Source organism: Brugia malayi (assembly GCF_000002995.4).
Source record: "Brugia malayi strain FR3 genome assembly, contig: Bm_v4_ChrX_scaffold_001, whole genome shotgun sequence".
NCBI classification, from domain to species: domain Eukaryota; kingdom Metazoa; phylum Nematoda; class Chromadorea; order Rhabditida; family Onchocercidae; genus Brugia; species Brugia malayi.
The window spans coordinates 5,884,399-5,911,945 of NW_025062479.1; the positions used below are offsets into that span (position 1 = coordinate 5,884,399).

At 34.7% G+C, this 27,547-nt stretch overlaps 3 protein-coding genes across 9 annotated transcripts; 1 reads left to right on the forward strand and 2 right to left on the reverse strand.

Annotated features, from left to right (window-relative positions):
• Nucleotides 1–61: 61 nt before the first annotated feature.
• Nucleotides 62–3,389, reverse strand: Bma-tut-1 (Uncharacterized protein; the record flags this gene model as incomplete). 2 transcript variants are annotated; one of them, XM_043073783.1, is made up of 8 exons in its annotated part: nt 62–145; nt 610–700; nt 769–888; nt 976–1,117; nt 1,436–1,566; nt 1,717–1,895; nt 2,215–2,388; nt 3,291–3,389. In XM_043073783.1, 8 exons carry the CDS (start codon nt 3,387–3,389, stop codon nt 62–64), a joined length of 1,020 nt encoding a protein of 339 aa, XP_042929717.1. The 2 variants fall into 2 exon arrangements, with proteins under 2 accessions (XP_042929717.1, XP_042929718.1); XM_043073784.1 differs by lacking the exons at nt 2,215–2,388; nt 3,291–3,389 and having other exon boundaries at nt 1,717–1,826.
• Nucleotides 3,390–4,706: 1,317 nt separating this feature from the next.
• Bma-rab-19 (Uncharacterized protein) lies at nt 4,707–5,991 on the reverse strand (the record flags this gene model as incomplete). The annotated part of the gene is made up of 4 exons (XM_001899188.2): nt 4,707–4,972; nt 5,146–5,267; nt 5,519–5,674; nt 5,960–5,991. The coding sequence occupies 4 exons, from the start codon at nt 5,989–5,991 to the stop codon at nt 4,707–4,709; spliced, it is 576 nt and encodes a 191-aa protein (XP_001899223.2).
• Nucleotides 5,992–7,318: 1,327 nt separating this feature from the next.
• On the forward strand, nt 7,319–27,528 carry Bma-hecd-1 (Uncharacterized protein; the record flags this gene model as incomplete). 6 transcript variants are annotated; one of them, XM_043073787.1, is made up of 60 exons in its annotated part: nt 7,319–7,390; nt 7,495–7,638; nt 8,102–8,243; nt 8,579–8,700; nt 9,020–9,142; nt 9,293–9,603; nt 9,765–9,931; nt 10,025–10,119; nt 10,396–10,560; nt 10,643–10,799; nt 11,031–11,149; nt 11,454–11,687; nt 11,996–12,218; nt 12,360–12,463; nt 12,618–12,726; nt 12,900–13,056; nt 13,166–13,225; nt 13,307–13,445; nt 13,605–13,770; nt 13,926–14,110; nt 14,321–14,530; nt 14,672–14,871; nt 15,073–15,263; nt 15,578–15,746; nt 15,846–15,954; nt 16,101–16,212; nt 16,334–16,443; nt 16,665–16,933; nt 17,159–17,346; nt 17,413–17,513; nt 17,596–17,696; nt 17,779–17,915; nt 18,106–18,231; nt 18,369–18,454; nt 18,638–18,818; nt 19,335–19,476; nt 19,597–19,794; nt 20,011–20,222; nt 20,564–20,719; nt 20,862–21,017; nt 21,223–21,339; nt 21,621–21,755; nt 22,002–22,144; nt 22,414–22,587; nt 22,764–22,952; nt 23,154–23,243; nt 23,301–23,435; nt 23,624–23,761; nt 24,021–24,226; nt 24,526–24,598; nt 24,718–24,837; nt 24,963–25,103; nt 25,201–25,307; nt 25,414–25,597; nt 25,747–25,822; nt 26,165–26,324; nt 26,416–26,560; nt 26,741–26,818; nt 27,003–27,192; nt 27,347–27,528. In XM_043073787.1, 60 exons carry the CDS (start codon nt 7,319–7,321, stop codon nt 27,526–27,528), a joined length of 8,931 nt encoding a protein of 2,976 aa, XP_042929721.1. The 6 variants fall into 6 exon arrangements, with proteins under 6 accessions (XP_042929721.1, XP_042929720.1, XP_042929722.1 ...); XM_043073786.1 differs by having other exon boundaries at nt 12,624–12,726; nt 17,779–17,912; XM_043073788.1 differs by having other exon boundaries at nt 12,624–12,726; nt 16,743–16,933; nt 17,779–17,912.
• Between the last annotated feature and the right edge of the window lie 19 nt (nt 27,529–27,547).

A 27,547-nucleotide genomic window follows, 5' to 3' on the forward strand; every position in this document is an offset into this window, starting at 1 on the left:
TGTGCCTTGAATTGTTTCATTTCAATTTCCTGTTGTTACTGTTGCTGGGAACAGGAGAAATTCAAAAGCAAAACTTGTTCTTTGTCTCGCAGGCACATTCTTTTTTGAGATGTTTCTTTGTGTATGTTCTTTTCTTTACCGTTTCCTGCAAAAGCATAGTGAATTTTTGAACAAATTTTTTTTCGGTTAAAGTTGTGCATATGTAATGCATGCCACATACGAAATCGAATATCATTAATTTTTGAAACTTGTCTTGAAGCCCACCTACAAGTTTCTCAAGCTGTATTTTCTTCAGGAAATACAATCACTACATGTAAGGAAGGGGAAATTGTGTAGATTCCTGTGATGAAGTTCGAGATTTGTTACTAAGATAAAATTCGAAAAAAATTCGGAAGCAATGTAAATTAATATCCCTAGACATAAATACTATAGCACAAATTGTGTAAAAAATTGTATAAAGTTTTGATCCTCTTTCCGTCAAGCAATCGGAAATTGTTAGAAGCGAGACGTTCATCTACGTAGGTCTTTGTTTCTCAAATATTACGAGGAAGAAGTATATATCAACAAAATGTTATCCAAACTGTGACATGTTTCAACAAATGAATTTACCTTTTTGATACCCAAGCTATAATCGTTCGTAAACAGACCGTGCAGCAAAAGACATGCTTTACAATGCTTCTGCGAAGACATGCAGCCACATCTAAAATTAACTGATTTACCCCTGATCATGAAAAAATTATGACAGTTCTGCATTGAGACAAGACTTACCTTTCGCATGTGGTCAGTGCGGGGAGAGAAACATCACTGCGAGCAGAAATTGTCTCGCCGGATCTTATTAAATCCAAAATCGCCTTCGGTTGCAACCTCTCCAATTTCCTAACATACATTCTGTAAGAAGAAATTGCTCTTGCGCCAATTTATGATGATTAATTTGGCACCGTACTCCCGTAAATTCAAATTTAATTGAATAGGTACCTCACGTAATTGCGAAAGGAATCAGGTGCATATCTACATTCGGTAGAAAAATAGTCCAGCCTGTTGAAGTGTGCGTACATCACAATATCTTTTTCAAAGACATATTTTAGAGGTTTCGTTCTAGGCAAACAGCCTTCCAATCCTAAAAGAGATAACTGATCTCTATTTCTAAAAAGTACATAGAATTCCTTGACTACCAGGAACGCTGGGACGTTGATATGATAATGAGATAGAATATGTGGGACCGTATTTTTTATATATCTAAGGTATCAATCTTACGGTAACTCTTAATCACTTCTATTTAGAACCCACTAGTCGCATTAGTTTAGTTTCACCCTATCTGAATGTTCTGGACAATTGTACACTATTTTCCGAAATACTTAGTTACGCTAAGGTTTTTAGCTCACACTGATGTTAGAATTATTAAAAGCTGAAAATATAAAGGAATTATTAGCGGAACCTGTTACAATTTCAGTACATCGTTGTAACCGTGCCAAATCGCCTCGCAATACGTTAAGTAACACTGTTTCTGCCATATCATCAGCATTATGCCCTGTTGCAATAATATGTGCTCCACACTCAATTGCGCCCCTAAAATGCAAGGAATGAATTTCCCCAATCTTAGCATAACTAAATTGAATAAAACTGATGATTCTGGTTCTAACAATGATGGATATAGAAAGTAACCAATGTCATGGATACAAAGATTAGAGCAAAAAAAAGAGTCAGGAATGTAGTCACCTGTCTAGAGCACGTCTCCGAAAAACACCACAAAAAGTGCAGTTATTTCTAGCACCAACAGCCGACACTATTTCATCCATCGTCCAACCATACAGTTGTTTATAAGACATTACAACCAACGGTAATCCATAATCATTTCTGTTTCTTTCAACGGCTTTTAGCGAATCACCACGGTAACCCTAAAACGACGAGTTTGAACCTTACTTAGAAAAAAAAAATTGGAACCTTTGCTAAGTCAATTCAAAGCCTTTTCTTAAACCGAGAATTCGTTGTTTTCACTTTCAAGATCGAGAAAAAAAAACATTAACTTGCGAGCTTTCGAATTTGCTCATTTGTAATAATGGGTAACTCACTTTATCCTTGCACGTACTATAAAAAACTTCTCGATACATTAATGTTATAAAAGATTTCGGAAATTTGGATCGGAAATGCTACACTACATTCTAAATGCGAACCACACATGCAAGAATTCTGGGAATACCAGTTAGAAAAAAGTACCGCGATTCCTTCATCGACTGAAAGCAGAATGATGTCCAATCCATAATCATGTTTTTGATTTAGTTTATTTAATACATGAATTAGTACTGTCGAGTCTTTACCACCTGACGCTCCAATAGCAATTTTTTTACCCTTGCCGAATAAACCGTAACTTTTAATCACGTTATGCACTTCCTGCAGCAGAAAAATAATTTCAAGTAAGTCCAATATTACCCTTAAAACCGTGATTTATAATCTAGATGATGTCTAAATACACTAAAGCCAATGAGGCCACACCAACCTACTTTTATAGTTGCTACTATCCTTAATTTCTCTACGATTCTTAATTAAAAGTTATCCAGTTCCAACTACTTCCAATTGCTACAGTTACTCAAATGCTCTACAGGAATTTTATAAACCTTATCAATTAGTGACTTTTCTTAAGATGGCTGAAAGCATCATCTTGTCGCAAATTCTTGTGTATCGATGGACTACCACATACAGCGTGGGACCTACCTATAACGCAAATATTATCAGGACCTGATCATTGCTTAACGATATTAATTGGCAGTTCAAAACCTGCATTCCTTCTTATAGCTTTTCCCACGAAAAAAAACATCCCATTAAGCATTACTACTTTCCTCCCAATTCTTCCGCATTTCAGTGCATGAATTTCGCAAAATCAAATTAACATCCTTATTACTGACGCCTTACAAACCAACTGTCATTAGCTTGCAACTACCTTTATCTAGCTCGTCTGATGGAAGTCTGTTGAATCCATCTTCCTCAATCAGGTAATTTTACTAAGTGAACTATATTCCACTAAGATATGATCAATGTCTTGACACTAAGACAGCAATCAGCCCGTCTACATAAAAACCATAACAGCTTTAAAATCACAACAAATGGTAGGGACATGCAGACAGCAACTCCCATTTCCTTTTCTTCATGTCATTGTATTTCTTTCTTGTTGCATTCCAGTGATCTACAGAAAAATACTACAGTCAGTATGCGAAAATTTTTAGAATGATTGCTTTAGCTTAAAGCACTAAAGAAGGTGGAGAATATAATTCTCTAAATTTTTATATCCAATTTACCGCTTCGAAGGCATCAGTGAAGCAAACGACACAGGCATATTTACCATCCTTTGACCTCTTCACCGAAGCAGACGCATTGCACTGCCAACATGGTGCCATAGTGTATTCTAAGTGAAGATCATTAGTCGTATGCAATAAAGAGACGCAATAAAACTATTGATCGAATCATAGTACAAATCACTATCCTTATTCCAAACGTGCATTACTGATTCACTACATTCGTTTCTAATGTTTTATTAGATTGAAAGTAACCTCGTTGCATGAAAAGGCTATATTAAGTACGCTGCTTCCAAAAAATTATAGTCCATCCACCTAATTCAGCATCACACTTTTCAACTGTTCAAAAAATCACTGAGTGCAACTTTCCTGAGTCCCTCATTCACCGTACTACAGTATATCTAGGGGTACATAGTTTTGCGAATAATGAATTCATGCACATGTAAAGATTCTATATGCATATTGGAAGAGATAACAAACAGAACCATTCAGGTGAATAGTTTGAAAAATACAAGAACAGTTGACCAAGTATATTAACATGAACATGGAAATACACAGTTTGTATTCAGTATCACTCCAAATTCTTTCCTCTATGCATATAAATTATGCATTATGAAACTGAAGCACTAGAAAGGAAAATAAAACGCATGAAGTATGCTAAATGCATTAAAGAAATCTGCCTCGACGTGGGATACAGCATCTAATTCAATATGTTAAAACAAATGAGTTAACATTCAAAAATATTCAATATTATCCATTTCTTCTTCAATGACGATGCGATTCACCTAGAACATTCAAAATGACTATCAATAAATGAATAGAAAAATTTGATGCTTTGATTTGATGCCACTGAAAATTTGCAAAAATCATGTAGCGCCAAATGTTAATGATAGAACGGGTATGAAAATACAGTACACTTAAAAGGATTAATTTCACAAACTAAGGAAAAAATAATATTTACAAAATAGTGTAGATTAGGATACTGCTATTAAAAGAACCATGAAAAATTTCGACGTCAGAAAAATCAGATAAAATTATTGAAAACTTAGTGGCCAACACTGAAGCTCAGCAGAACCAAAGATGATCAAGCAATCCTTTTTGGACAGTATGGCTCTAGTACTATCAGTTTCTGTTTAACAATGTTTTCAAATTGAGTACAGTTTTCTAGATTTTTTAGAATCCAGCGTCCAAAGAAAGGTCTCAACATTATCATGCCATACACAAAATACCATTCAGACACACTCTTGAAAGACTGATATTTGTAAAACAGCACAGCACAAACCTAGAAAATAATTAAAGCAAACACGGATTCATAAAAAACAAAAGGCAGCGAAAAAAGAAAATTTGTAAACTAGAGAAATTCCAAAACTGTAATTTCTAGCCGAATTCCACAATCCAAGAATTTGAAAAGTCGGATTGTCATAAATAATGGCAACATGAAGTCCATTTGGAGCTTATCGTTGTTGTACCTTGCGAAATCTTGAAAGCATCCAACTGAGAATCCAGATGTACACCTGCTTCATATTGTCTCTTCAACTGACACGCTAATTCCAAAAAGGCATTATCCACATTTAAATTATTTTTTGATGATGTTTCAATGAATATGCACATACCATTTGCATTTGCCAATTCGCTACCTTCATCTCGTTCGACGAGACGTTCATTTTCAAGATCTGCTTTTGTTGCTAAAAACTAGTTACAAAAGCATTTTGCATGAATATCTTACTTACTTCCTTGTAATTATTTATCAAACAAATAGGTGCTTCATTTGTTTTTTATATCTGCAAAACCTTAAAAACGGTATCAAAATGTCCAAGAAATACGCAATGTAACAAATTAAACGACTCAATAAACCTACCAACAAGTATCTTGCAGACATTTGGTGCAGCAAATTTCGATACATCATCCAGCCAACGATGAAGTGATTCAAAAGACTGACGACATGTTAGGTCATAACATAATAAAATGCCATTTGCTGATCTGCAATAAACGAATCATCAGAATAAACATCTGATTTATGTTAAGACATTAACGCAAAAAGTACTACATCCTTTCAATAATCTAGCCTCTGCTTTTTATATTACCCCCTGCTTAGTGTTCCATGTATTGCTGTGAGCATAAAAACTGCTTCTGGAAAGCATATCACAGCACAGTAAAACATAAAATGGCTTGTTACAATACCTTATAGCGCTCTCTTTTACGAAAGGACACCACAGTTTCAATATACTAACCTGTAATAGCTTTGGGTAATTGTGCGGAATCTTTCTTGACCACCAGTATCCCAAATTTGCAACTTCACACGCTTGCCTTCGATAATCATTGTTTTCATGGAGAAATCAACACCAATTGTTGTTCCTTGTCTTTCGATAAATGTTCCATTTTTGAATCTTAAGTAGCTCAAAGCTTCAATTAAATTCAAAAATATTATTTGATTACGGGTAAAAAAGCAAATTATTAGAAACCATTTCTTATTACCGAGTCTTCTTCTGGATGCTGTGTCTGTTAATAGCAATATTTCAGTAATAAATCATAAAGTTAACGACTACATTTCAAGATTTCAATAATAAATAATAAAGTTAACGACTACCATTTCATGTGAAAATCTAAGTCAGTAAAAAAAAAAAAAAAAAAAAACAATAATAATGAAGTGTTGTTGAAAACGTTCAAGATACCTTTGTACGACACATGTTTTACCCACGCCCATATCGCCGATTAGAACTATTTTAAATAAAAAGTCGAAGGAATCGTCCGTTTCCATTAAGCTGCTAGTTACCAATTTCCTGAATTAAAATAAGCTGCATATAAATAAAACTAGCAAGCAGGGAATGAGTGAAATTCGTAGAATTTGTTCAGCTTTATAAATATAGCATAGGTACGGACCCAAGCATTGAAAGTGGAAATAAAATAGAACCAGTAAATCACTATAAACAAAAAAATCAAATAAGGAAAGACGATTACCTTATAGACATTCAAGAAAGAATTTTGTTCAAAATAGTGAGTGAAGTGCATGATAGAAGAGCAACTATGAAAGAAGTCTTTTAAATGACAGGGAATAAAAAACAGTAAAAGTGTAATGCTATCTGCCTATACATTGGGATTATTATAGGTACAACTTGAAATTATAAAAAAAGTTATCAAAAACATAAGATGCAGTGAACAGTCATCATTGATTATTCAAACACTTTTCATAAATGGTTACAATTCTAAAGATTTGGATTAATCATTTTCAGTGCCCGAAAGTTTATTTGAGTGACGTCATGCACGAATTTCAGTTTTTTTCGAAGTGTTCATAAACATCACAATCGTTGTTTGAAATATCAAAACAATGTCATACTTTCGCACCTCAGGCTTGATACTAGGAAGTTCTTTACTATATCAATCTATTTTCAGAATAAGTCTCACTCTCTCATTTGCCACCTGAAGGGGCACTATCATGGACGACGACCGACTCGTCGCTTACCCATCAATTTAACATCATGCAGAATGATATGAACCAGCCAGGAGCACTAATTGGTGGGAGCATATGAAAATAAAGATCTCTCTTGGTTTCTACATAGATGTACATCGTTTTTGATATCGGGTATTCATACGGGGTAAAAATCTAGTGTGGATTACCTATTCTATCATGTAATGATAGCAACGTATTCTCCATTTCATCTTGAACGTTTTACTGACTGACTTACTGCTTATTAAGTAATGTGTACATATTAGCTTAACCACGGACAATTTTCAATTTAGTTAACTTTAAATTGCCACAAATAGCCTGTGCGTGTATGTTCGCATTGTGCAATTGTTCGTTTGACTGTGGAAAAAGGGGTAGAAGTGGTCGTGTGTATTCCTTTCAGTGACTGTGCAGATGAGTGGTATCCGCTATCATGTCGTTACCACAGATTTCGTGTCATCGTACTTTTCATTTTATTTTGTTCTTCCACTTTTATACCCTTTTATACCTTTTCATACTTCCACTTTTAGTTAACGACTTATTTTTAAGGTGTGGGGGTGTGCTGTTCAAGGAATACAGGACAAGTGTAATGGAAGGTGTGGATCCAGACACTCTTCTGGAATGGTTGCAAACGGGAGTCGGTGATGAACGCGATATTCAGGTAATTAGTGGATCTTATTTTCCGTCATATAAAATAAGGATTCCATGTTTTTTTTCTTTTTTTTTAGAAACGGCAAAAACATTTAAAGAAAAATTGGATTTCAGTTAATGGCATTGGAACAGCTTTGTATGCTCTTGTTGATGAGTGACAATATTGACCAGTGTTTTGAAAGTTGTCCACCAAGAACTTTCCTTCCCGCTTTGTGTAAAATATTCCTTGATGAAACAGCTACAGAAAATGTTTTGGAAGTATGCATAATATATTATTCCTGAATTTGTAGTTTAGAAGGTGAAAATGATTGCAGATAGATGTAATGATTATGTAGCTACATATTAATCATAACAGTTCTGCCCTAGGACACGAAAATATTATTTATCTATAAATGGAAAAGTTATGAGCTAACATTTTTGCGCTTGAACACAAAAATTTACATTTTCCTAAATCATTCCAAACACATTAGTTTGCAGGTTGAAAAATACTTAAGGAACACGATATTAGTTGAGTTTAAAAAATTATACTTGGTCTTTATAAAGTAAAGTTCATACAATTTGGACCAAGTAACTAAATCAGTGGAAAAAAAAAGATATGAAACTGTTCGGAACAAGCTAACAGAATCATTTTATAGCCGCGATATCTCCTCACAAATATTTTTTTATTACATTAAGTCTTTTTTCTCACTGAATTCCTCGGACCTAGGCAAAATAAATTTAGGTCACTGCCCGTGCTATAACGTACTATTTGGATGTGTCGAATGAATGTACAAGACGAATAACACAAGTGGATGGTGCTGTTAAGGCAATTTGTAACCGACTAGCAGTTGCGGAAATGAGTGATCGTACAAGCAAAGATCTCGGTAACACATTGCACTACGTAACAGCATTAATACATTTTTTTATAGGTGTATGAACCTAAAATGTCGAACATGCTGTAAGGGCTTTTTTCAAAATTAGCATTTCACATCTCGCTACATTGTCTTGTATTAAGAAAAACAGGAAGAATATATGAAGAATTAATGAAGGTTAATCTCAGTAGGTCGCAACTAGTTAAGTTTTGATAACTTACATTTATTTGTCTGTTATAAGTTGTGGCACTGTTTTTATCTTTTAAAGCATTTTTATTTCAGAATTTACAGATGTTATATAGTATTGTTTATTTGAGATACCTTTTTCAAATTTCCTTTTTTTCTAGCCGAACAGTGTGTGAAATTACTCGAGCATGTTTGTCAGAAGGAAACATCTGCAGTATATGATGCTGGAGGTTTACAATGTATGTTGACTTTAGTTCGTCAGCATGGACAGTATGTTCACAAGGTAATGCTGTCAGAAATTTTACTTGTTTGATACTAAACTTTGAAGGATAAGATGGAACATGAAGTGCTCAGTACTAAAAATTAGATTTGCACCGATATAAAATTTTGCCTCAAAATTCTGATTTTCCTTTTTTTAAACAACTAGCAGTGCTGTAAAAATCATAGTCAAAACTAGAGGTATTCAATCCAAAACAACTGAGTCTGATCTGCCTACACTCTAAATGGTATAGAATTTCAGTAACATTGCAAAGATAATGGGAGTCGAAATAACCTTTTGATCGTAAAATATAAGATGATAATGTTATCATTTCATATTAAAGGATACTATTCACTCAGCAATGTCTGTCATTACGAAACTATGTAGCAAAATGGAACCGAGTGATTCTACTCTGCCAGAATGTAGTGCCAGTTTGGGAGCTCTTCTTGAACATGATGATCCGAAGGTTTGTTTTGCCGAAATTTCATACATTATTTGACTGATTGCTGTCAGACCAAGTAGTCTCTAACATTTTCACAAATTTTGCTAGTTGAAAATTTGAACCATTCTGCAAGTCTTTGTTTTTCCAGAAATTAAAATACTGTTTTCTGTTTAGGTTTCAGAATGTGCTCTTCGTTGCTTTGGCGCACTAACGGATCGTTTCATTCGTAAATTCATGGATCCGGTTGAAATGGTGCAACATGGGAATCTCGTTGAACATCTGCTTAATTCACTATTGCCTGTACACCTGACTAGTGTAGCTTGCACTGCAGCACTTTCACATATGAGAAATACTAATTCAGTGGGATCAAGTGACTCAATGGCATCATTTGGCTTAAATCGATCAGCGTCATTTGTCTCCGTTGTCATTTCATTATTGAGTAATCTTTGTCGTGGCTCATCGATTGTTACCGAACAAGTCGTAAGGTGATTTTTGCGACTAGCCAGTTGGGTGATTGGAACTACATTTTGACACCAAATATATTTTTGATCATATATTTTCGGCGCATTTTTTGATGTATCAGCGAAATTTTAATTTTGCTGGTGAAGCAGGAAAATGAGTATTTGGCAAATAGCTTTTTTTGCAGCTCTCCGGTTCTTCTTTGTGCACTGAAAACAGTCCTGATGGGCAAAGATGAACGCTGTATTATGGATGCTTTGCGCTTTTGTGATCTTCTTATGATACTTCTCTGTGAGGGGCGAAGTGCGTTACCTAAAAGTATGGGTTCCACTATAGTTAATCGTACCGAAACAGGTTTGTCATTTGGAAGCTCTGCTTATTCTATGATCTACTATGATCTCTTTTTTAAAATTTTAAAAGAGATGATCAAATTTCGTTTGCTCTTAGGTCCTAATTCATTTGACCGATCCCATAGGCATCTCATCGATGCAATTCGTCAACGTGATACAGATGCTTTAATTGACGCTATTGAATCAGGACAGGTAAACTTGAAGATTTTTGACATGAAAATTTATGTTGAAAGTGAACATTTTGTTCGACGATGCTAAATAAGTCACCCATTTCTTACGAATGATCTAAATTTTTGTTTTAGTGAAAATGCATTCTTTAATTCTTTCTGCTATAGTTATCCTTTTAATAGCTTGAAATTAATCTGAATAGTTTCTTTCAATTCAAATAATAGCTAAGCATTACACCAGTATTTATTTTGTTGGAAGTAAAAGTTCATTTCTTACAATGTGTTATGTAAGTCATTTCAGATTGATGCAAATTTCACGGACGATGTGGGACAAACTTTGCTTAATTGGTCTTCTGCATTTGGCACTGCTGAAATGGTGACGTATTTGTGTGATAAGGGCGCCGATGTAAATAAGGGTCAACGGTCCTCATCGTTACATTACGCTGCATGTTTTGGAAGGTCAGATGTAAGTTTTTTTATATCCAATCATGGTTTTTTTTTTCTTTTCAAAACTTGTTCCTTATGTAATGCTTTATCCTTATTTCAAGATTGTGAAAATTTTATTGAAATACGGAGCAAATCCTGATCTTCGTGATGAGGAAGGTAAAACAGCACTGGATAAAGCGCACGAAAGAAGTGAAGAGGAGCATCAGCTGGTAGCAAGTATTCTGGAAAGTCCAAGCGCTTATATACAAGGGATTGATGGTGAGATAATTCTTTTAGAAAGATCAACTTTCACTTTTATAGTTTTGATATCTGGTTATCCTGTCAGTACTTATATTAAGTTTTACATATCTGAGTACCTTACATCTTCACACATTATCTCTAAATATTAAAAAATAGCTTAAATATCTAAGGAGTTAATATAAGCGTGGACTTTTTGCCTGAAGAATCAACAAATATGGGATTCAAATACTATCTCGAACTTTGTTTTAGAAAAGGTAGTGAAGGAAAAAACTGACGTCGCGGGAGAAACATCAAATGAAAAGATCGATCCCACGATCGTGCGTCAATTACTGGAACAACTTTTACCAGTTTTGTGCGATGTTTATCAGGTAACATAGTCCCTGATGTACAAAATGACATCACTTATTTGAATGTGAAATCTGGCTTGAAAGTACATCTCGTATCATTTTCTATTATGTCTGTTATGCATTAGTCAGATAGTAATTGTTTTGAGATACTGATGAACAACTACGTGCAAACTTAAATTTAACCCTGCTGTAAGATTTTTTCATGTCTTGAATTAAGATTGTTGTTGTGAATAATATTTGATTATATTTCTTAGCGTAGCAGTAGCATTATAAGCGGTGGCAGTTTTATGCTGTTGATTGGAACAAATTTATCAAAAACTTGCAGCGTTCGCTTGGTGCTAGTGTACATAGATCCAGTTTGTCGCTGCTTCGTAAAGCTGTCTGTCATATATCACCTGAGTCAATGGAATCGATGGTTACAAATGATAGTAATGGAATTGATATTACGACTGATATCTGTTTTTCTCGTGGACAACGGCTTGCTGAAAATCTTGTTAGCGTTCTCATGATGGGTTTGGAACATGAAGACGACACAGAATCGCATGAAAATGTGTTACAAGTATGTATTTAATCGCAGAGGTTACACAGTTATTCTTTAGTGATAGTGCAACAATAGTAATAGAACAATAATTAATAGTAATCTCCTAAGCTGCGTAATTTCTTCGTAAACGGAAGTACTGCACCAAATATGGAAGAGTAAGAACATATATGGTACAACAAAAAAATGCTTTTACACTTAATAAGGAAACAGTTATGATAACCACATAAGATGCTCACTCTTAATAAAACAAATTTAGTTGTCAGTACATCAAGCATTGATGTACTGTCATTAAAATAAGCAAAAAATACCACCAATTAATTTTGCAGATTGTCAAGTCCTTGTTCATGAAAAGTACAGACTTTTGGTTAGAGCAGTTGGTGCGCGTTGGGATTTTCGAAAAAGTTGAAGCTATTGCTAATCAACCAGTAACACCAGTGAAAGATAGTGCTGTGACAACAGTGGTCACTGACGGGAATGGTCGTATGTCAAGCTGTTTATCTGTTACAGTTATGGATAACATGTTTGTGGAAGCAGATGAAGTTTCACAAGGTTTAGCTGGTTATAATTCTTATTTCTGTAAGCAAACGTATAAATATTATAATTCTTATTTAAGTAAACGTACAAGTAGTTGTCACAAATGAATAGCTATAGATGTAAATTGTGGTGTAAAGAATGGACAACATTTTACAGTGAATGCTTCAAAAAACTGGAGTGATGAAAGTACCACATCTTCAACGGTTATATCATCAGCTAAGGAAATAAATGATCACGCAATGGTCAACGTTCCTGTTCATGTAAGTTAAATATTTACGAAAATTCATTGTAAAGAAATGCGTTGTGAAAGTAAATGAGATTTCATATGGTCATTATTTCTATCTCTTAACTGGTATTTCTGGTTAAAGATTTTCTAGTTTTGTTCTGCATTGCACTCATGACCACAGATTCCAGTTCCAGGATGATGATCTACACAATATGCAGGTAACTGTGTCTGCAAGTATAAATGCTTTAACTCCATCCTCTGTTTTCGAAACATCTGAGACTGGTTCTGTCACAGCGGGTTGGTTTTTCTATTAGTTTTGATGCTATTTCAGCAAAAAACTGCTACTGAAATTTTTTTTTTTTTTGACTTTTCTGTTATTCACTGTACTGAAAAGCGTCGTCTCACTGAATTCTGCAGATGTATAATTCTTACCTATTTCTCCTGCTGAATATTGACAGTTATGTTTATAGTAACTTCCAAATATAATACGGGCGTTGATCTTTCGTTGGCAGTAGATGATGAATGGGAAATTGTACAAGGTAAGAGCTATCGATGGAAAGATTGGAGGATGATCAAAAGCAGAGATTCCTTTTTTATTTGGTGCGATGCTGTAGCCGTGGAATTTAGGTCTCTTTTTTTATAAAATAGTCTAGCATTATGAATTCATGAATTTCATAATCAGATAGTAATCTCAGATGAAATTATCTCCATTTGTTCTTATCAGTATTGTTTTCAGCGATGGTAGTAATGGTTGGTTCCGCTTCATGTTAGATGGTCGGCTTAGTACTATGTATAGGTATTTTATTTGTCTTAAATTCTTACCAGGCCGCTATTTTTTCTCCGTTATTGCAACTTTTGCTTGATCACGTACTTCTAGCAGTGGGAGCCCAGAGGCTGGTTCTGACAACGCTGAAACCCGTGGTGAGTTTTTGGACAAGCTCACCAAAGCTCGAAGTGTTGTACCACCAGGCAGCTTTCTTCATTCAATATTTAGCGCACCGGATATTAATAAAACGGTATTTGTTCTTATTTAAACTAATTTGGCAACACATCAGATTACCATGAATTTGATAGTAGAATAAGGTCGAAAAATATTTTCAAGGTGTTAAGCTTATAACAAGTTTGAAGTAAAATTAAATTTGGTTTTTTATTGCTTTAATATTATACATATTTAGATTGAAATTGGCAATTGGATCTTGAGTTCGCCAAAAATTGGTGAATTAATTGTAACAAATTGTGATGGGAATCAGCAACGTTTGATCATTGTGGAGGATTTGCCTGGTTTCATTTTCGAATCAAATCGCCAAACAAAACATTGTTTCCAAGCGGAAAGGACTCTAGGTTTGTTTGAAGATCTTTTGAATTGTTCAAATCTCTTCATTATTATAAATTTCCATGTTATGTGTTTTTGTCTTTCATGTATGTAAATGTTCACTTGTACCAAAAGTAATTGAATGTATTTCGTTTCTTTTTTCTGATATTGTGTGTATTTCCAGGTTTAGACTTTGTTACTGGGTGGGCTGCACGAGGTGGAGGGCGACGCTTGCGCTTCCGTGCCGAGACTCAGAAAGCGAAACTACAAGAAATGGCGAAGGAAATTTGGGACAAATATTTGAAAGAAGCTCAATCAAAGCCACGGGACGCTTTAGTTGAATTGCAGAAAGCATCATCCACAATCAAGGTTCGTGTAAATAATGCATGCAAACAATTATGTATCATGGAAGTGGGTGCGGGTGGAAGCTTATAGTGATTCAATTAAGAGAAAAGAGCAGATATTTTGTGAACCAGTGATGTGGAATCTTTTTCATAATGTTCGGTACTCTACTGCATAGTAAATGTTCAGATTTTTGACTATTTAACTTCCTGGAGTAGGTTAATTTTATTCTTTAAGAATATCTGCCAGCAAAAAAATGATCAGTTATCGGCACATATGCTTTCGGAACTAGAAGCAGCTTTGAAATGCATACATTCTTCCGTTATTAATGATCGTCTGCTGTCAACTTTTGAATTGTCGATATCTGGAATGGTTGGCGCTTTATTAGCGTTTCTGAAATTTGTACAAAGGGACACGAATTGTGAAATAGCAATCATTTTCCGAAGGGTAAAGACATTCACTTATTTTTTCTTTTTCTAAATATTGCATTATTTCGTTACTTTTCTACTTTTATATACCTCTGTTATTCATTTTTAATCGATTCTGTATCATTTGGCTTTTTTTTTTTTTTAACCAGTACCTTTTTAGGTTTTCGTAGACCAGCGTTCACTGTCCGCTCTAGTGTGTAAAATGGTGTCGGTTCTAGATTCTATAGAAAAATTTCCTCAGTATCTCTATGACACTCCTGGTGGTTCATCATTTGGTTTACAATTAATTAATCGTCGTATAAAACTGAAATTGGAACAATTTAATTCGAATACACCTCCTCAGATGCAGTTGCTGGATCGGTAGTTTTTTTTTTTATGTTGTCCCGCGTTAAATTGGTGTTACGCTCAAAATTAAGTTTAAAGGATTCATTGTAGAGTATGGTTTCCAGTTAAGTTCAAGTAGTTTTAAGCAACTCATGTTTAATGTTTCTTGAAAGAACTCATAGCAAGAACAGACTGCACCCTATAAAATGCTTCAACCACGGCTTTATTTATTTTTAGATCGGGTAGAACAATGAAAGTGGAACCATTAAGTACAGTGAAGCAGTTGAAGTGTTATATTTTGCGAATGGTTACTAAACAGTGGTATGATCGAGGACGTCAAACGTTTCATTTTGTGGAAGAAATAAAAAACGCAAGAAAGCATGGAACAAAAATTTCATTCACCTACACTAGTGACTTCGATGATAAAGGTTTTCAGTACTTTTGATGTATGTATCTCTTTTATAGATCACAGTTTTAATCATTGTCTGATGCATATTAGCTGTATCATGCATGCAGGATTTCAGTGCAGTAATTAAGTACTTTTTGGTTGAAAATATATATTGTTTTAGCAAATTGTTCAAATTTTCCTAACAGGGATGACCCTGCATCGTTCTAATTTAAAAAGTCAGGTCAACAATAGTGGGTGCTTGGAAGTGGGCACAAAAGCGTTTTATGTTTTACCGATACTTTTTTCTATAGATTTATACCATTGTCAGGACTTTTTTTACTGAGACTCTTTCAGGCATAATTTATTGGCTGGGAACAAATGGAAAAACAGTTACTGAATGGACAAACCCAGCAAGTGTTCATGTTGTTTTCGTAACAAGTTCGGATGGTGAACGTCTACCATATGGCCAACATGAAGACATTTTAAGTCGTGAAGCTCTCAATTGTCATACTTCTGACGATAAGTGAATTTTTTTTCCTTTTGGAATGGTATACATCGACTTATACTTTATGTTTTCCAAAAAATTTTTTAGGATATTAGTGCTGTAATCTATCATTTACAGGAACGCTCACTTTACGATTGATCTCGGTATTTATTTTTATCCAAAAACTTATACGCTTCGGCATGCTCGTGGTTACGGACGATCTGCCCTTCGTAATTGGCTTTTACAGGTTTAATTAAAGAATCAAATAATAAAACCTCTGGAATGAGTTAATTTGACTAAAATTTGTTCTCATGGATACAGAAGCTGTTTCTTTCTGAACATCAGAAAGAGATTTTGGTTGTAACTTTGTTTATTGTGTTTTTATTTTTGTAGGGTTCTCATAACGGTCGAATATGGGATGTACTTGTGGTGCATGAAAATGATACCTCATTGAATTATCCAGGTTCCACAGCATCATGGCCAATTGCTTGTCCAGAGGAGAAAGGTATGTTTATGTATGATACAAGGGTAGATTTATTTCGATAGATTTATTTTTATTGTGTCTACGGTATACTGAATTTCGTGTTTATTGCAACATAAATAGAGATTATAATATGCTGTATTAGGTCCCTATCGATATATTCGCATTGCACAAAACGGCAGGAATGCCAGTAACCAGAATCATTATTTGTCGTTATCAGGTTTTGAAATATATGGTGATGTTGTTGATGTCGTGGTAAGTGTGTAAGCTTTGAACTTTTTTTTTTTTTTGTTCTGCTGTGATAAAGATGGAGGTTCTGTGTCATCATTTTGTTTTCGAGGGTTCATAAAGAAGAGAAGGATTATTAAGTTGTTTTAAGTTTTATGTATTTAGAAGGAATATATAATAATTTTCGTTAAGAGAAACAGGACAGTTTTCCATATTTTCTTCATTTCTGTGACTGGAGAAATATTCAGGTAGATGGTTTTAAAATTCTGGAAGAAAAGCCAAGCATGAGTAGCAGGCGATCCAAAAAATGTATTACTAGTACTAAGGAAATATCAGCGAAGGAAAGCATTATTAATGAAACATCGCTCACTTCAATCAATACTAACATACATTCTGCGACCTCACTTGGTGATGCCAGTGTTGTATATTTGCCTGGCGGTCAAACCAATAATAAAGTTGTAAGTGGTATTATTGGATGTGATGTGATGCTCAGCGGGACAAATACAGTGAAGAGCAGGTTTGAGAAATTGCATTTTAAAGTAGCTCGCTTTGTTTTTTGTTTAAAAAAAGAAAAAAAAAGAAGCTTTTAAGAGGGTTATAATTGTTGCAATACCTTTTCATTATTTTTTGTAATAACTGTAATACGAAGGGTCAAATGAAATGTAAGACTGAGTTTATCATTTCAATCCTATTTCAGTAAAACTTTTACATTTTCTTCAGAGTATTTTTTGTGAAGTTCTAGGACATTTCGGTATCGGCGTGGTTCGCGTTTACTGGCAGCAAATATAGCAGGACGTGGAATCCGTATAGCTAGCGTACCTGATGCAGTGACTTGTCCGGTAGGCAGTCGCGTAGTTCGAGGTCCAGATTGGAAATGGGATGATCAAGGGAGTAATATGGAAGGCACGGTCATATCTCTCATTGATAATGGTTAGTTTCTGTTTTAACCTTAGCTGATCATCATTTTTAGAAGGAACAGTGAATTGCATAATTTAGGTTGGATTGATGTTCAGTGGGATGATTGTACATCAAATTCTTATCGCTTTGGTGCCGACGGAAAATATGATATTGAATTGAAGTCTGCTGAATGGTCACCGGTAAATTTTACATTTTAAAATATTTTCATTGGATACATTTTACGCATTTGTTTGGCTGTATCTTTCAAAGGGCAAGTTTTAGGGTTTACGTCGAGGTTTTCGAATAGTTGGTGCACGACGAGAGAGTCATGCCGCAGCTACATTGTATCCCACCGGTAGTGGTGAAGTCCCTCCTGGATTTTCGTAAGGAAGTTCTTCAAAATTGTATTCATGACATTCACAAATCTTGTTTTCCGGAAACTTCGTATTTTATTCTCATTTTCAGAAGACAGCTTCCTCCAGTTCCGCGCGGGTTTATGGATCATAGTCCCACAGAAACATTACGAAAGGCGAAGCCCGGCAATGCATCTTTTTCCCGGTATCATCAAAGTGTCAGTTCACGTAGCAGTGCTGAAATGAGTAGTTTGTTTTACTTTTCTGTTTATTATATTAGCCGTTAAATTCGTGCGAAACTGCTTTCGGTAATCATAAAACCGCTTAATATGTATGGTTTCTCAAAGTCTTTTCGATGAACAGCTCCTTCATGATAAAGTGGTTTTTAATGAAATGTAAGATATTTGAAGCTATTACTATAATTTAAGTTTATTTTGAGCTTTCGATCGGAACAAATCTGACTCTTGTCTTCATTGTGGTTCACAAGAACATCGTACAAAAGATTGCGTTAATGGTTTGGACTCCTCTAATTTACAGAAATCAGAAATTAATGCAGAAGACGAAAGTAGGTCTGACAGTCTGTTAAGAAATCACTTTGGTCACTGTCGTCACAACGCCTTTTAATTAAAATCGTTTTCATCTGTTTGAGTAACTGTCTTTTGCAGAGTATTCATGCATTAATTTAAATTAGCATAATTACAGGCATTACTAATGCTAAGATTATTACTACAAATCAGCTGTCCTCAAATATTGCACAAAAATCGATGTCAACTACCAATTTGTTTGATGTAAAAGTTTGGTTTGTTTAATTTGTGTAGAAGTGACTTCTCGGTTGAATAACACTCTTCATTTCCTAGCGAAATTTGATTGACTGTCTGGACTCTATTGTTTGAAACATGACTTTTTCTTTTGCAGTTTGAAATCGTTCATTGGTGGACATTATAAAAGAATATATTAAATTATATCTTCAGGGATCTGAGGCAGCGAAAAGAGCGTCAGTAGCATCAACCAATCAGGCGGCAAGTGCGGAATCTTTGCAACATCAGACACCATCCTTAGAAAATTTATTGGCACGTTCAAAAATATTCGATGACCGTATCCCAGAAGTAGTCTCGGATGATATACCTACAGTTGAAAGTCAGCATACAACTGGTAGGAGCTCCCACTTTGTCAAAGGGTAGCAATTAATTCTCCGTATATCTGCATATTCTGTCGTTAATTTGCCAGCAAAAGCATACAGTTTCTGGATTTTGCAATAGACCTGCAACTCTTATCAGGTTGTCCTTTCCATTCTCCTCTATCCAGGTTGTCCGTTCCAGGCTTCTTTTTCTCTTTGTTATTCTCGGTTGTTCAACATATAACAGATTTTGGTCTGATGAAAATCAGGGTCACATCGCTTGCTGATGTTATTGATGAGAAGCAAATATATAAGATTCGGAAGTACTTTCGGAAGTTTTCAAAAAGATTTATGTTACCTTTCATTTTCAGCATTTAAGTTTTATGTTACCTTTTATTTTCGGCATTTAAGTTGTTTTGTTCTTCATGTTCTCTACAGTAAGTGCATCGTATTTGTAAACCCATTTTCACATTTCACTATCGCTGTTTGTTAATAACGTAGATTTTCTTTGCTGATTAATTTTACATTTTTACATTTCCTCATACTTTCAGGCTCCTCAACAGCCGTCGATACTGATCAGGAAAGTATTTCTACAAATAACTATGCCGGTTTGGATACCAGCTTTGAAAGTTTTGATGGTGCAGTCGCAATTATCGAAAAGACACATGATGTGAATGTTTCTATAAAACCGAGGTGTAGTTTGAAAGATTGGTCCTGAAAAAGTTCAGATGATAATAATGTTAACATTGTCTTTTTTTGGTGATATTTCAAGATATTACTTTTTTTGTTGTGTGTTGAATTAAAGATTTGAAGCACATACGTTGGTGGCTCTCAGCCTATATTACCTGATCAAGATTCTGACACTTCTGGAGAAGCACAAGTAATCAGGCAGCGTGATACGTGTTCATATCCTCAGAACTCGGTGAGATCCAATATACAAAATGATTTAGCTCCAGCAAGTAGTAGTAATACTACATCGCTGGGGGAGGCAAATGCGCGAAATTTAGCAAAGTAAGTTGCCTTTCCTTGTTTTTTCTTTCTTTCTGGGTAAATAAGAACAGATGTACAAATATGTAATAAGTGTAACGTGATGCTGAATGAAAGTTTGTGCTAGGTGTCTTTGGCTTCTTGTGCAGCTGATTATATCAAAAGTGTATACTATGGACTGAAACTTCATTATTATTATTATTATGCCTTTCGTTTATTCTAATGTTACTGTTTATATAGTATGAGTGTCAGCGCTCCAAATTTGGTTATTTTACGACAGCTTCAACAGTCGGGAACAGCGTCGAATACTGATCAAATGTTCTTATCCGGTGACGATGATTTAGTGCGGAATATCTTGCAAGATTTGGCCAGCGATCCATCGCGGCTTCGTAGCTTGCGTCGATTTGCACTTGCAAGAAGCGGTTCAGCTATGATAAGTGATGGTGATAACGGTAGGCTTTCTTAGGAGCTCCATTCCGTTTATCTACCTACTTTTAATATTAAATAGATAACAAATTTTTGTGCCTTTTCTTCATTCTGTATTCCCAGGCTGCTTATCATATAAAAAGCTTACGTCTTTTCTCACACTTAGTATGTGTTTAAGCGTATTTGCATCAAGGACTTCAATTTTCAGTTTTTTTTTTTTTTTTTTTAAATTTCATGTGAGTGATTAATACATTTTGTTTTATCCATCCAAATGGTAAAAATGTACCAGTTAATCAAAAAAGACAAAATACTCTTCCATCTCTTAAAAGCACGTTCAAGTCAACATGTATAGAACATTGTATTATAGCTATACATGATTCTACTCGGCGGTCTTTAATCAATGAAGAATACGGGAGAATAAGGAACGAATCGTTTGGAGCACTGACTCATGAAATCATTCGCAAAAATGCCGACATGAGTAGCGAAGTTAATGAACATATCGATGCTGTCATGTCACTTGCTGGTAAATATTTCTTTTTGAAGTTGATTTGATTGGTGTTGATATTGTAAGGTATAACTGTTAATTAAAAAGTAAATATCAAGTTATTGAAACAAGATATTTCGAAAAAAAGTTTTTTTTTGTCTCCGTCTTCATCATGTTTTAGATGGTGAATCGAATGAAAGCAAACTAGGAGACAGTTGGAAACAAAAAGAAAGAGGTCCCTCAGAGATACAAGGAAATACATTTCCCTTGGAGCCTGTGAAAATCTCGTTGGTGCCCATGATGTTGCAGTCGTTTAATCCTGGACAGAGAATAATAAGTATTGGTTATATACATAGCTTGGAACTTCTGTTTTGCATATTATCTTTTTTTTTTTTTTGAGGTCTTTAATATGATCTGAAATGTATGAAGGTGATGAATTAGTATGCTATCCTAAATACCTACATGCAATGACAAAAAAATATGAATGTACTGTATTCTTTTTTGCTGTCTTGCCTTTGTATTTCGCCGTCTGTGAGTTACAGCTGAAGAAAATAGTAGTAATCGCGAAGTGGCAACAAATATATCGATTGCTGATAGCACAGTTTTTTATACAAATGGTCGCAAAGCGCCTTTAACTTCTTGCTTACCAGAGCAGTTAGGTCCGTATTTTGTGTATTTTTTTGAAATTTAAAAAAATTTATTTTGTTTATTTGAAACTAGGTGACTTCCAGTAACTTTGTCATCGGATATATATAGAGCAGACATTCATGATTGCAAACTCTTTTGATCGTATATTTTGTAAGTGTTGGAGGTGAACACAACAAATATCACCATCTCAAAGATTTTCGATGTAAAAATGGTTTTACCTGTCCTACTTCATGTAATCTCAAGTCTTTCGTGTTTACTGGTTTACTGGTGGTCAATTATGTACAAGTTTTAGATGACGATGTTTCTGATAAAATGGATGCTTCGATGGAAATAATTGGTTCAAATCAGCCAGGTGGTTCCCAAAGAGCACTTGGCAAATCTTCGTTTGGAACAGGTTTTCGATCAGCTTCTGGGACACAGTCTTTGTGTATATGTTTTTATCCTTTTTAAAATTACTGGTAAACAGGAGTACGAAGTACATTTTTTCTTTCTGTGCTCATGAACTATTCTATCTCTTTGGTTTTCAGTTGTTTTTTATTTAGATGTCTTATTAGATTAACTCTGTTTTTCGAATTTTGTTGTGACGAAGTGTCACTATCAGTTATATTGTATAACTTTATGGGCTCAAAGTTATTTGTTGATTCACTATAGGTGGAATTATCTTGCATTTTAGGCTCACGACGAAGTATGCAAAATAGTGGAGGTAATTTCCCTTCACGTTTAGGTAATTACGCAGATGTTCTACGCACTGTTGTCATGCAACAAATCATTGATTCTGGTGGTTCGCTGAATGGTCTCGAGTTAGAAGAAATTGAGGTCTTCATTAAATGTGTTGTCTCCACCTATTTCAGGAATAATTGATTATAGCTTAACATTGCAGTTCAATAAGCAGTGATATGTGTTTCGATAATGCGGTTTTTTTTTTAATATTTGTTGTGATGAACAACGGAAGAAACTGTTTGGTGCATCGTAGTGAATCAAAATACTTTTCTGATAAAACTTAGGGTTATTATAATTTCTTGCTGTGTAGATTTCATATCTATAACACTTCGGATCGTTTTAACTCGTTATTTGCATCCCTTTAGGATGACATATACGATGATGAAATGCAAGATGAAGGTAACGAAGATGACTGTGATGAGGAATATGCAAATGGTTTATCTGTAGAGGCACTGGCGCAAGCAGCAGCTGCTTTTCATAAACAGTCCAGTGGAGGAAGCACTGGATTGAGTGGAGAACTGAAGTTTAACTGGAAACAGGCATAATTTTTACCTTGTGTTCAGTCAATTTGCTGCTTTAACATTTTTTGTGATTGATTTGCTTTTAGTTGTCAGTAAAGAATATATTTCGAAATAACCAGGTCGCAGTTTGAATTCAGTTTTCAGTCTTTGTCCGATGAATTATTTTTGATTATTACTTTATTATTTATTTAAAGATTGTAATGGGTGAGGCTGGCAGATTGATAGGTGATCGAGGTTTACGATCATCAACCTCGCCAAGTAACAACAAACAGAATCGAGGAGGTGTCAGTCGGAATTGGGATGATGAATTCGTTTTGAAGCACCAGTTACCCGCCTTAATTCCTGCATTCGATCCTCGTCCAGGCAGAACAAATGTCAATCAGGTAACTTGCATTTATTGTCACATTTGACGATTTGCTGTGCATTAAAAGCCTTTGGTAACGCTACTGGTAAGTTATTGGTTGCTTTTTTATATAATTCATGTATGAAACCTTGCAAGATTTACTTTATTACGAATTATTACTGTAGCTGAATTTAGTAATGATACCTCCGATAATGCTTTAGTTATATGACCATTGTTACAGATCCAGGATATCGACTTGCCAGATGGTATCAGTGAGTCTCGGAGTGAAGCGGCATTTCATTCTGGGTGTTCAGTGCCGCATACGGAAGAGGTAGTACGATTTAGAGTATTAAATTTGCTACAGTTATGTATCCGATGTTGTTTTCAGGTACCAGAGTTGCGTCTATATCTTCAAGGACCCAATTTAACAAACATAAGTAATGCTACTATCGAACTGGTTGATAATGACAGATCGATATTTTTCTATCTTCAGCAGCTTGTTCAAAATGTCGAGTGGGGACAGGTAAAGCTATAGAGAGGTGTCCTTTTGCTGTGTACTGATAATGATATTATAACAATATGCAGTTGTTGAATTTGATAATTTGCTGTAGAACTACACCCACTTGGTGTTCTTGGATTGCACTGTTGAAAATACTTGATGACTTATCATTATGTTTAAATTCGGACGTTGGTTTTGATCTCACATTACAGAAAAATGAAAGAACAAGGCGTATTTGGGAGCCGACGTATACATTGATTTATCGAAATGCATGTGATAATGATGAACTTCCGCAAACAGTTAATAAAACGATTGCAGAAATGAATGGTTTCCCAGAAAATGTTGCTAATGTAAGTTCAATTGTTTTAATGTGTTTAGATTTTTGATTTACATATTCCAGTAGTCAGGCTTTGTTCGTTGTCGTGTTTTTTTTTTTTTTTTTTTTCTGATTAGGAAAGCAGTGTCTGATGAAAAAATTTGCTGTGTTGGATCTTATATCATGCACTGTTTACTTTTTATTTATTCTACTAAAGACGTCGGTCAGATTAAGGATCGTCATTGAACATGAATTCCAATGCTAATTAAGCAACTTTTAAGGGCAAATTTCAGACTTTGGTAGTTCTTTCAAGCTTACATCAAATTGGTGCAAATGTAATGAAATATGAAATGGCGACAGATATTTTTGTTAGTGAAAAATTGACTCAAAAACTGATGCAAGAGTTAGCAGATCCATTGATTGTTTCTGCAAGAGCTTTGCCTTCTTGGTGCGATGAACTAATTTTCAAATATCCATGTTTATTTAGTGTTGAAACGAGGTAAGCTCTACCTTGAATCTTTTGACACACATTAGTGCTGCTTGTTTTTATTGCTAGCTGGTTCTGATTAAAATAATGTAATTTCTTATACTTGCTAATTCCGTTGGCATTGTACCTTTCGAAGACTGAAGGTTTTTTTTTTTTTTTTTTCAAAATTTTCATGCATAGTGATGAGCAAGGCACTGTAAAAATGAGAAATTGGAGCTCGAATCCCTAAAATCAGGAGGAATTTATCATCATATTATGACTTTATTATGATGCAGTTGATAACAGTCGTTATCCCACTTCATTTTTTATAGGACTAATTATTTTCGAGCTACTGCGTTTGGTACTTCGCGTTCAATTGTATGGCTACAGGCTCGTCACGATCAGGTAAGGAGTTTATTGTCGTAATTGATATAATTAGCACTCTGTCCACAGTGTCTTCATGATGATAGTTGCAGCAATGTATTTGATTAGTTAGTCAGAATAATTTAATGTGTGATTAACAGATGCTTGAACAGTCTCGTGGTGCAACAAGTGCTGCATCGGTATCGAATCTTACTGGAACTCGTAGAGATGATAATTATCCCGAGTTCCGCATAGGCCGAATTAAGCATGAACGCATCAAGGTATGTTTTCAAAAAAAAAGAGTGGATTTTTAGTTTTTAAAAGTTATAGAAACAAATTTTCGAATGTTTTAGCCACCACTTTACTGTTTCATGTTTCACTAAAAATTGCAAGCATTTGATTCTAGGTGCCACGTGACGATGAGCAGCTATTCGAATATGCTGTCCGATTATTGGAGTTTCATGCTTCTAGGAAAGCGGTGCTGGAAGTTGAATATATTAATGAAGAAGGAACTGGATTGGGACCAACACTGGAGTTTTATGCTTTGGTTTGTACTACAACCTTGTCTCGTGTTCTTTTTTTGTTTTTCTGGATGTTGGTTCTTTTGTCTTTTGCATCTCGGAAAATGAGTGTTCATAATTTAGATGGCCGCCGAATTTCAACGCAAAGACTTAGAAATGTGGATCTGTGATGACATGGATACTGACCAGATGGAAGGACTAGATCTTGGGGAGGGTATGAAACCACCGGGGTAAGTGTTGTTTTATTCTTATCATTTTTTACGCATACTTGCTAAGGAATTTTTCTTTCTTTAATTTGCATAAAACTACGAGAGCATGTTATGTATCAATATCTAGATACTATATTCGTCGCCCTGGAGGACTTTTTCCGGCTTCAATACCAATTTCATCTGCAGAAAACTCACGTGTTTCTCAATTATTTCGAATTTTCGGGATTTTCCTAGCTAAAGTACTACAGGATGGTCGTTTGGTGGATTTACCACTGTCGCAACCATTTTTAAAAATAATTACCAACCCACAGGTATCCTTTCTTTGATTTGAGTAAAATAGAGTTATAATGCCATTCAGGAATTTTCATAATTGGTTTTGTATTTCGAGATTTTGGTGAAACTATTTATGGAATTATTCAATTTTTGTGTAATGTGGATTACATAATGTAATTTTATTTAGCTGACTGAAGGAAATACTGTTGATTTGAATGGTGTACTTGATTTGAATGATTTGGAAGAAGTATACCCAGTCAGAGGTCGGTCCAACTTCAGTTACAAATTCATAAATTATTTCTTTATTGTCTGCTGTTCCTTTCTCGTAGCTGTAACTAACTCTTTGTATTGATAGGGTTGCTAGTATTCTTTAATATTAGTTCTGGCTACGTCAACAGTTCCTCATTGTTTTTTGCTTTTTATGAATGAGGCTGATTTTTAATTGAAAGTGATTTTGGTTTCCTTCCAGAAATTTGGTGATAAAAATTTAAGTGATGGAATTGAAAGTAGTTTAATTAAGCGACCCTTTATCTATGTATATATTGAAAAGTCGATCGCAAGTGTTTAGTATTTCAGTTGGCAATATTAAAGAAAAAATTATTCAGGTCGTATATTAAAAGAACTAGATGCATATATCGTGCAGAAACGTTCTATTGAAGCTGACAAGAGGTTTGATCCAGATACTCGACGCCGAAAGATCGAACAACTTAAATTAAATATTAATGGTTCAGAATGTACAATTGAGGATTTATCATTAACTTTTTGGTGAGCATTTCTGTGGAAATCTGAATTTTTTGTAATTGAGATTTTTTCACTTTTACCGAGATATTCTGATTTTGAATACTAATTGTTTCAGTGTAAATCCATCGTCAACCATATTCAACTATAAGCAAATGGAACTGATTGAAAATGGTATGAATATCGATGTCACTGCTAATAATGTTGAACTTTATATTGCTTCATGCACAGATTTTTATCTCAGTTCTGGTATTCTTAATCAGGTACAAGTTTTGGTTGAATTTCGTTAAGTTTCGGAGAAATTGTCTTGTTGCTATTTTGCAGACATATTAGACCACGGATTGATTAGCTAACCTCATGATTTTATTTAGCAGAATTTCTTTCTAATTTATGCATACTTTGTTCCAATGCATGTGTTCAGTTCAGGTCAATTTTTTTTTCAGTTGAAAGCATTTCGCGAAGGCTTTGATCTTGTTTTTCCTTTACGAAATTTAAGGATGTTTGTTCCAAGAGAATTACAGGCCGGTTTAAAACTAGAAATTTTTTGCTTCTACATTAATGTATCTAATAGTGGTGTTTATTCAGATTGTGTGCTGATATTACATTTTACACACACAGATACCTGATATTACATTTTTTCCTTTTTGAAAATGGAATCCAGGTTGCAATCCTTTGCAATTTCAAATTAAACTGGTTGGTTTGCAGACTTTGCTCTCTGGTGATCAGTGTCCGGAATGGACTCGTGAAGATATTATTAGTTTCACTGAGCCAAAACTGGGTTATACTAAGGAATCGCCTGGTTTCTTACGCTTTGTTGATGTTCTAGTAGGAATGAATGCTTGTGAACGCAAGTCCTTTTTACAGTTTACAACAGGTTGTTCTTCGTTGCCGCCAGGTTCGTTATATGAAACATGAATCGAGCAGTTTGTTTATGATTGCATGTCATTTTTCTTTTCAATTTTTTTTTTGTGATAAACAATTGAGATTTTTTCTTTTTATTCAGTCATCCATTCATTATATTTCTCACGCTTTTCATTTCATATTTGTAGGTGGTTTGGCAAATTTGCATCCACGTTTGACAATTGTTCGAAAAGTTGATAGCGGCGACGGTAGTTATCCATCTGTGAATACTTGTGTTCACTACTTAAAATTGCCCGATTATAGTTCTACGGAGATTATGCGTGAACGTCTTCTAACAGCAACTAATGAAAAAGGTTTTCATCTAAACTGAGGGGAATTTTTATACCATT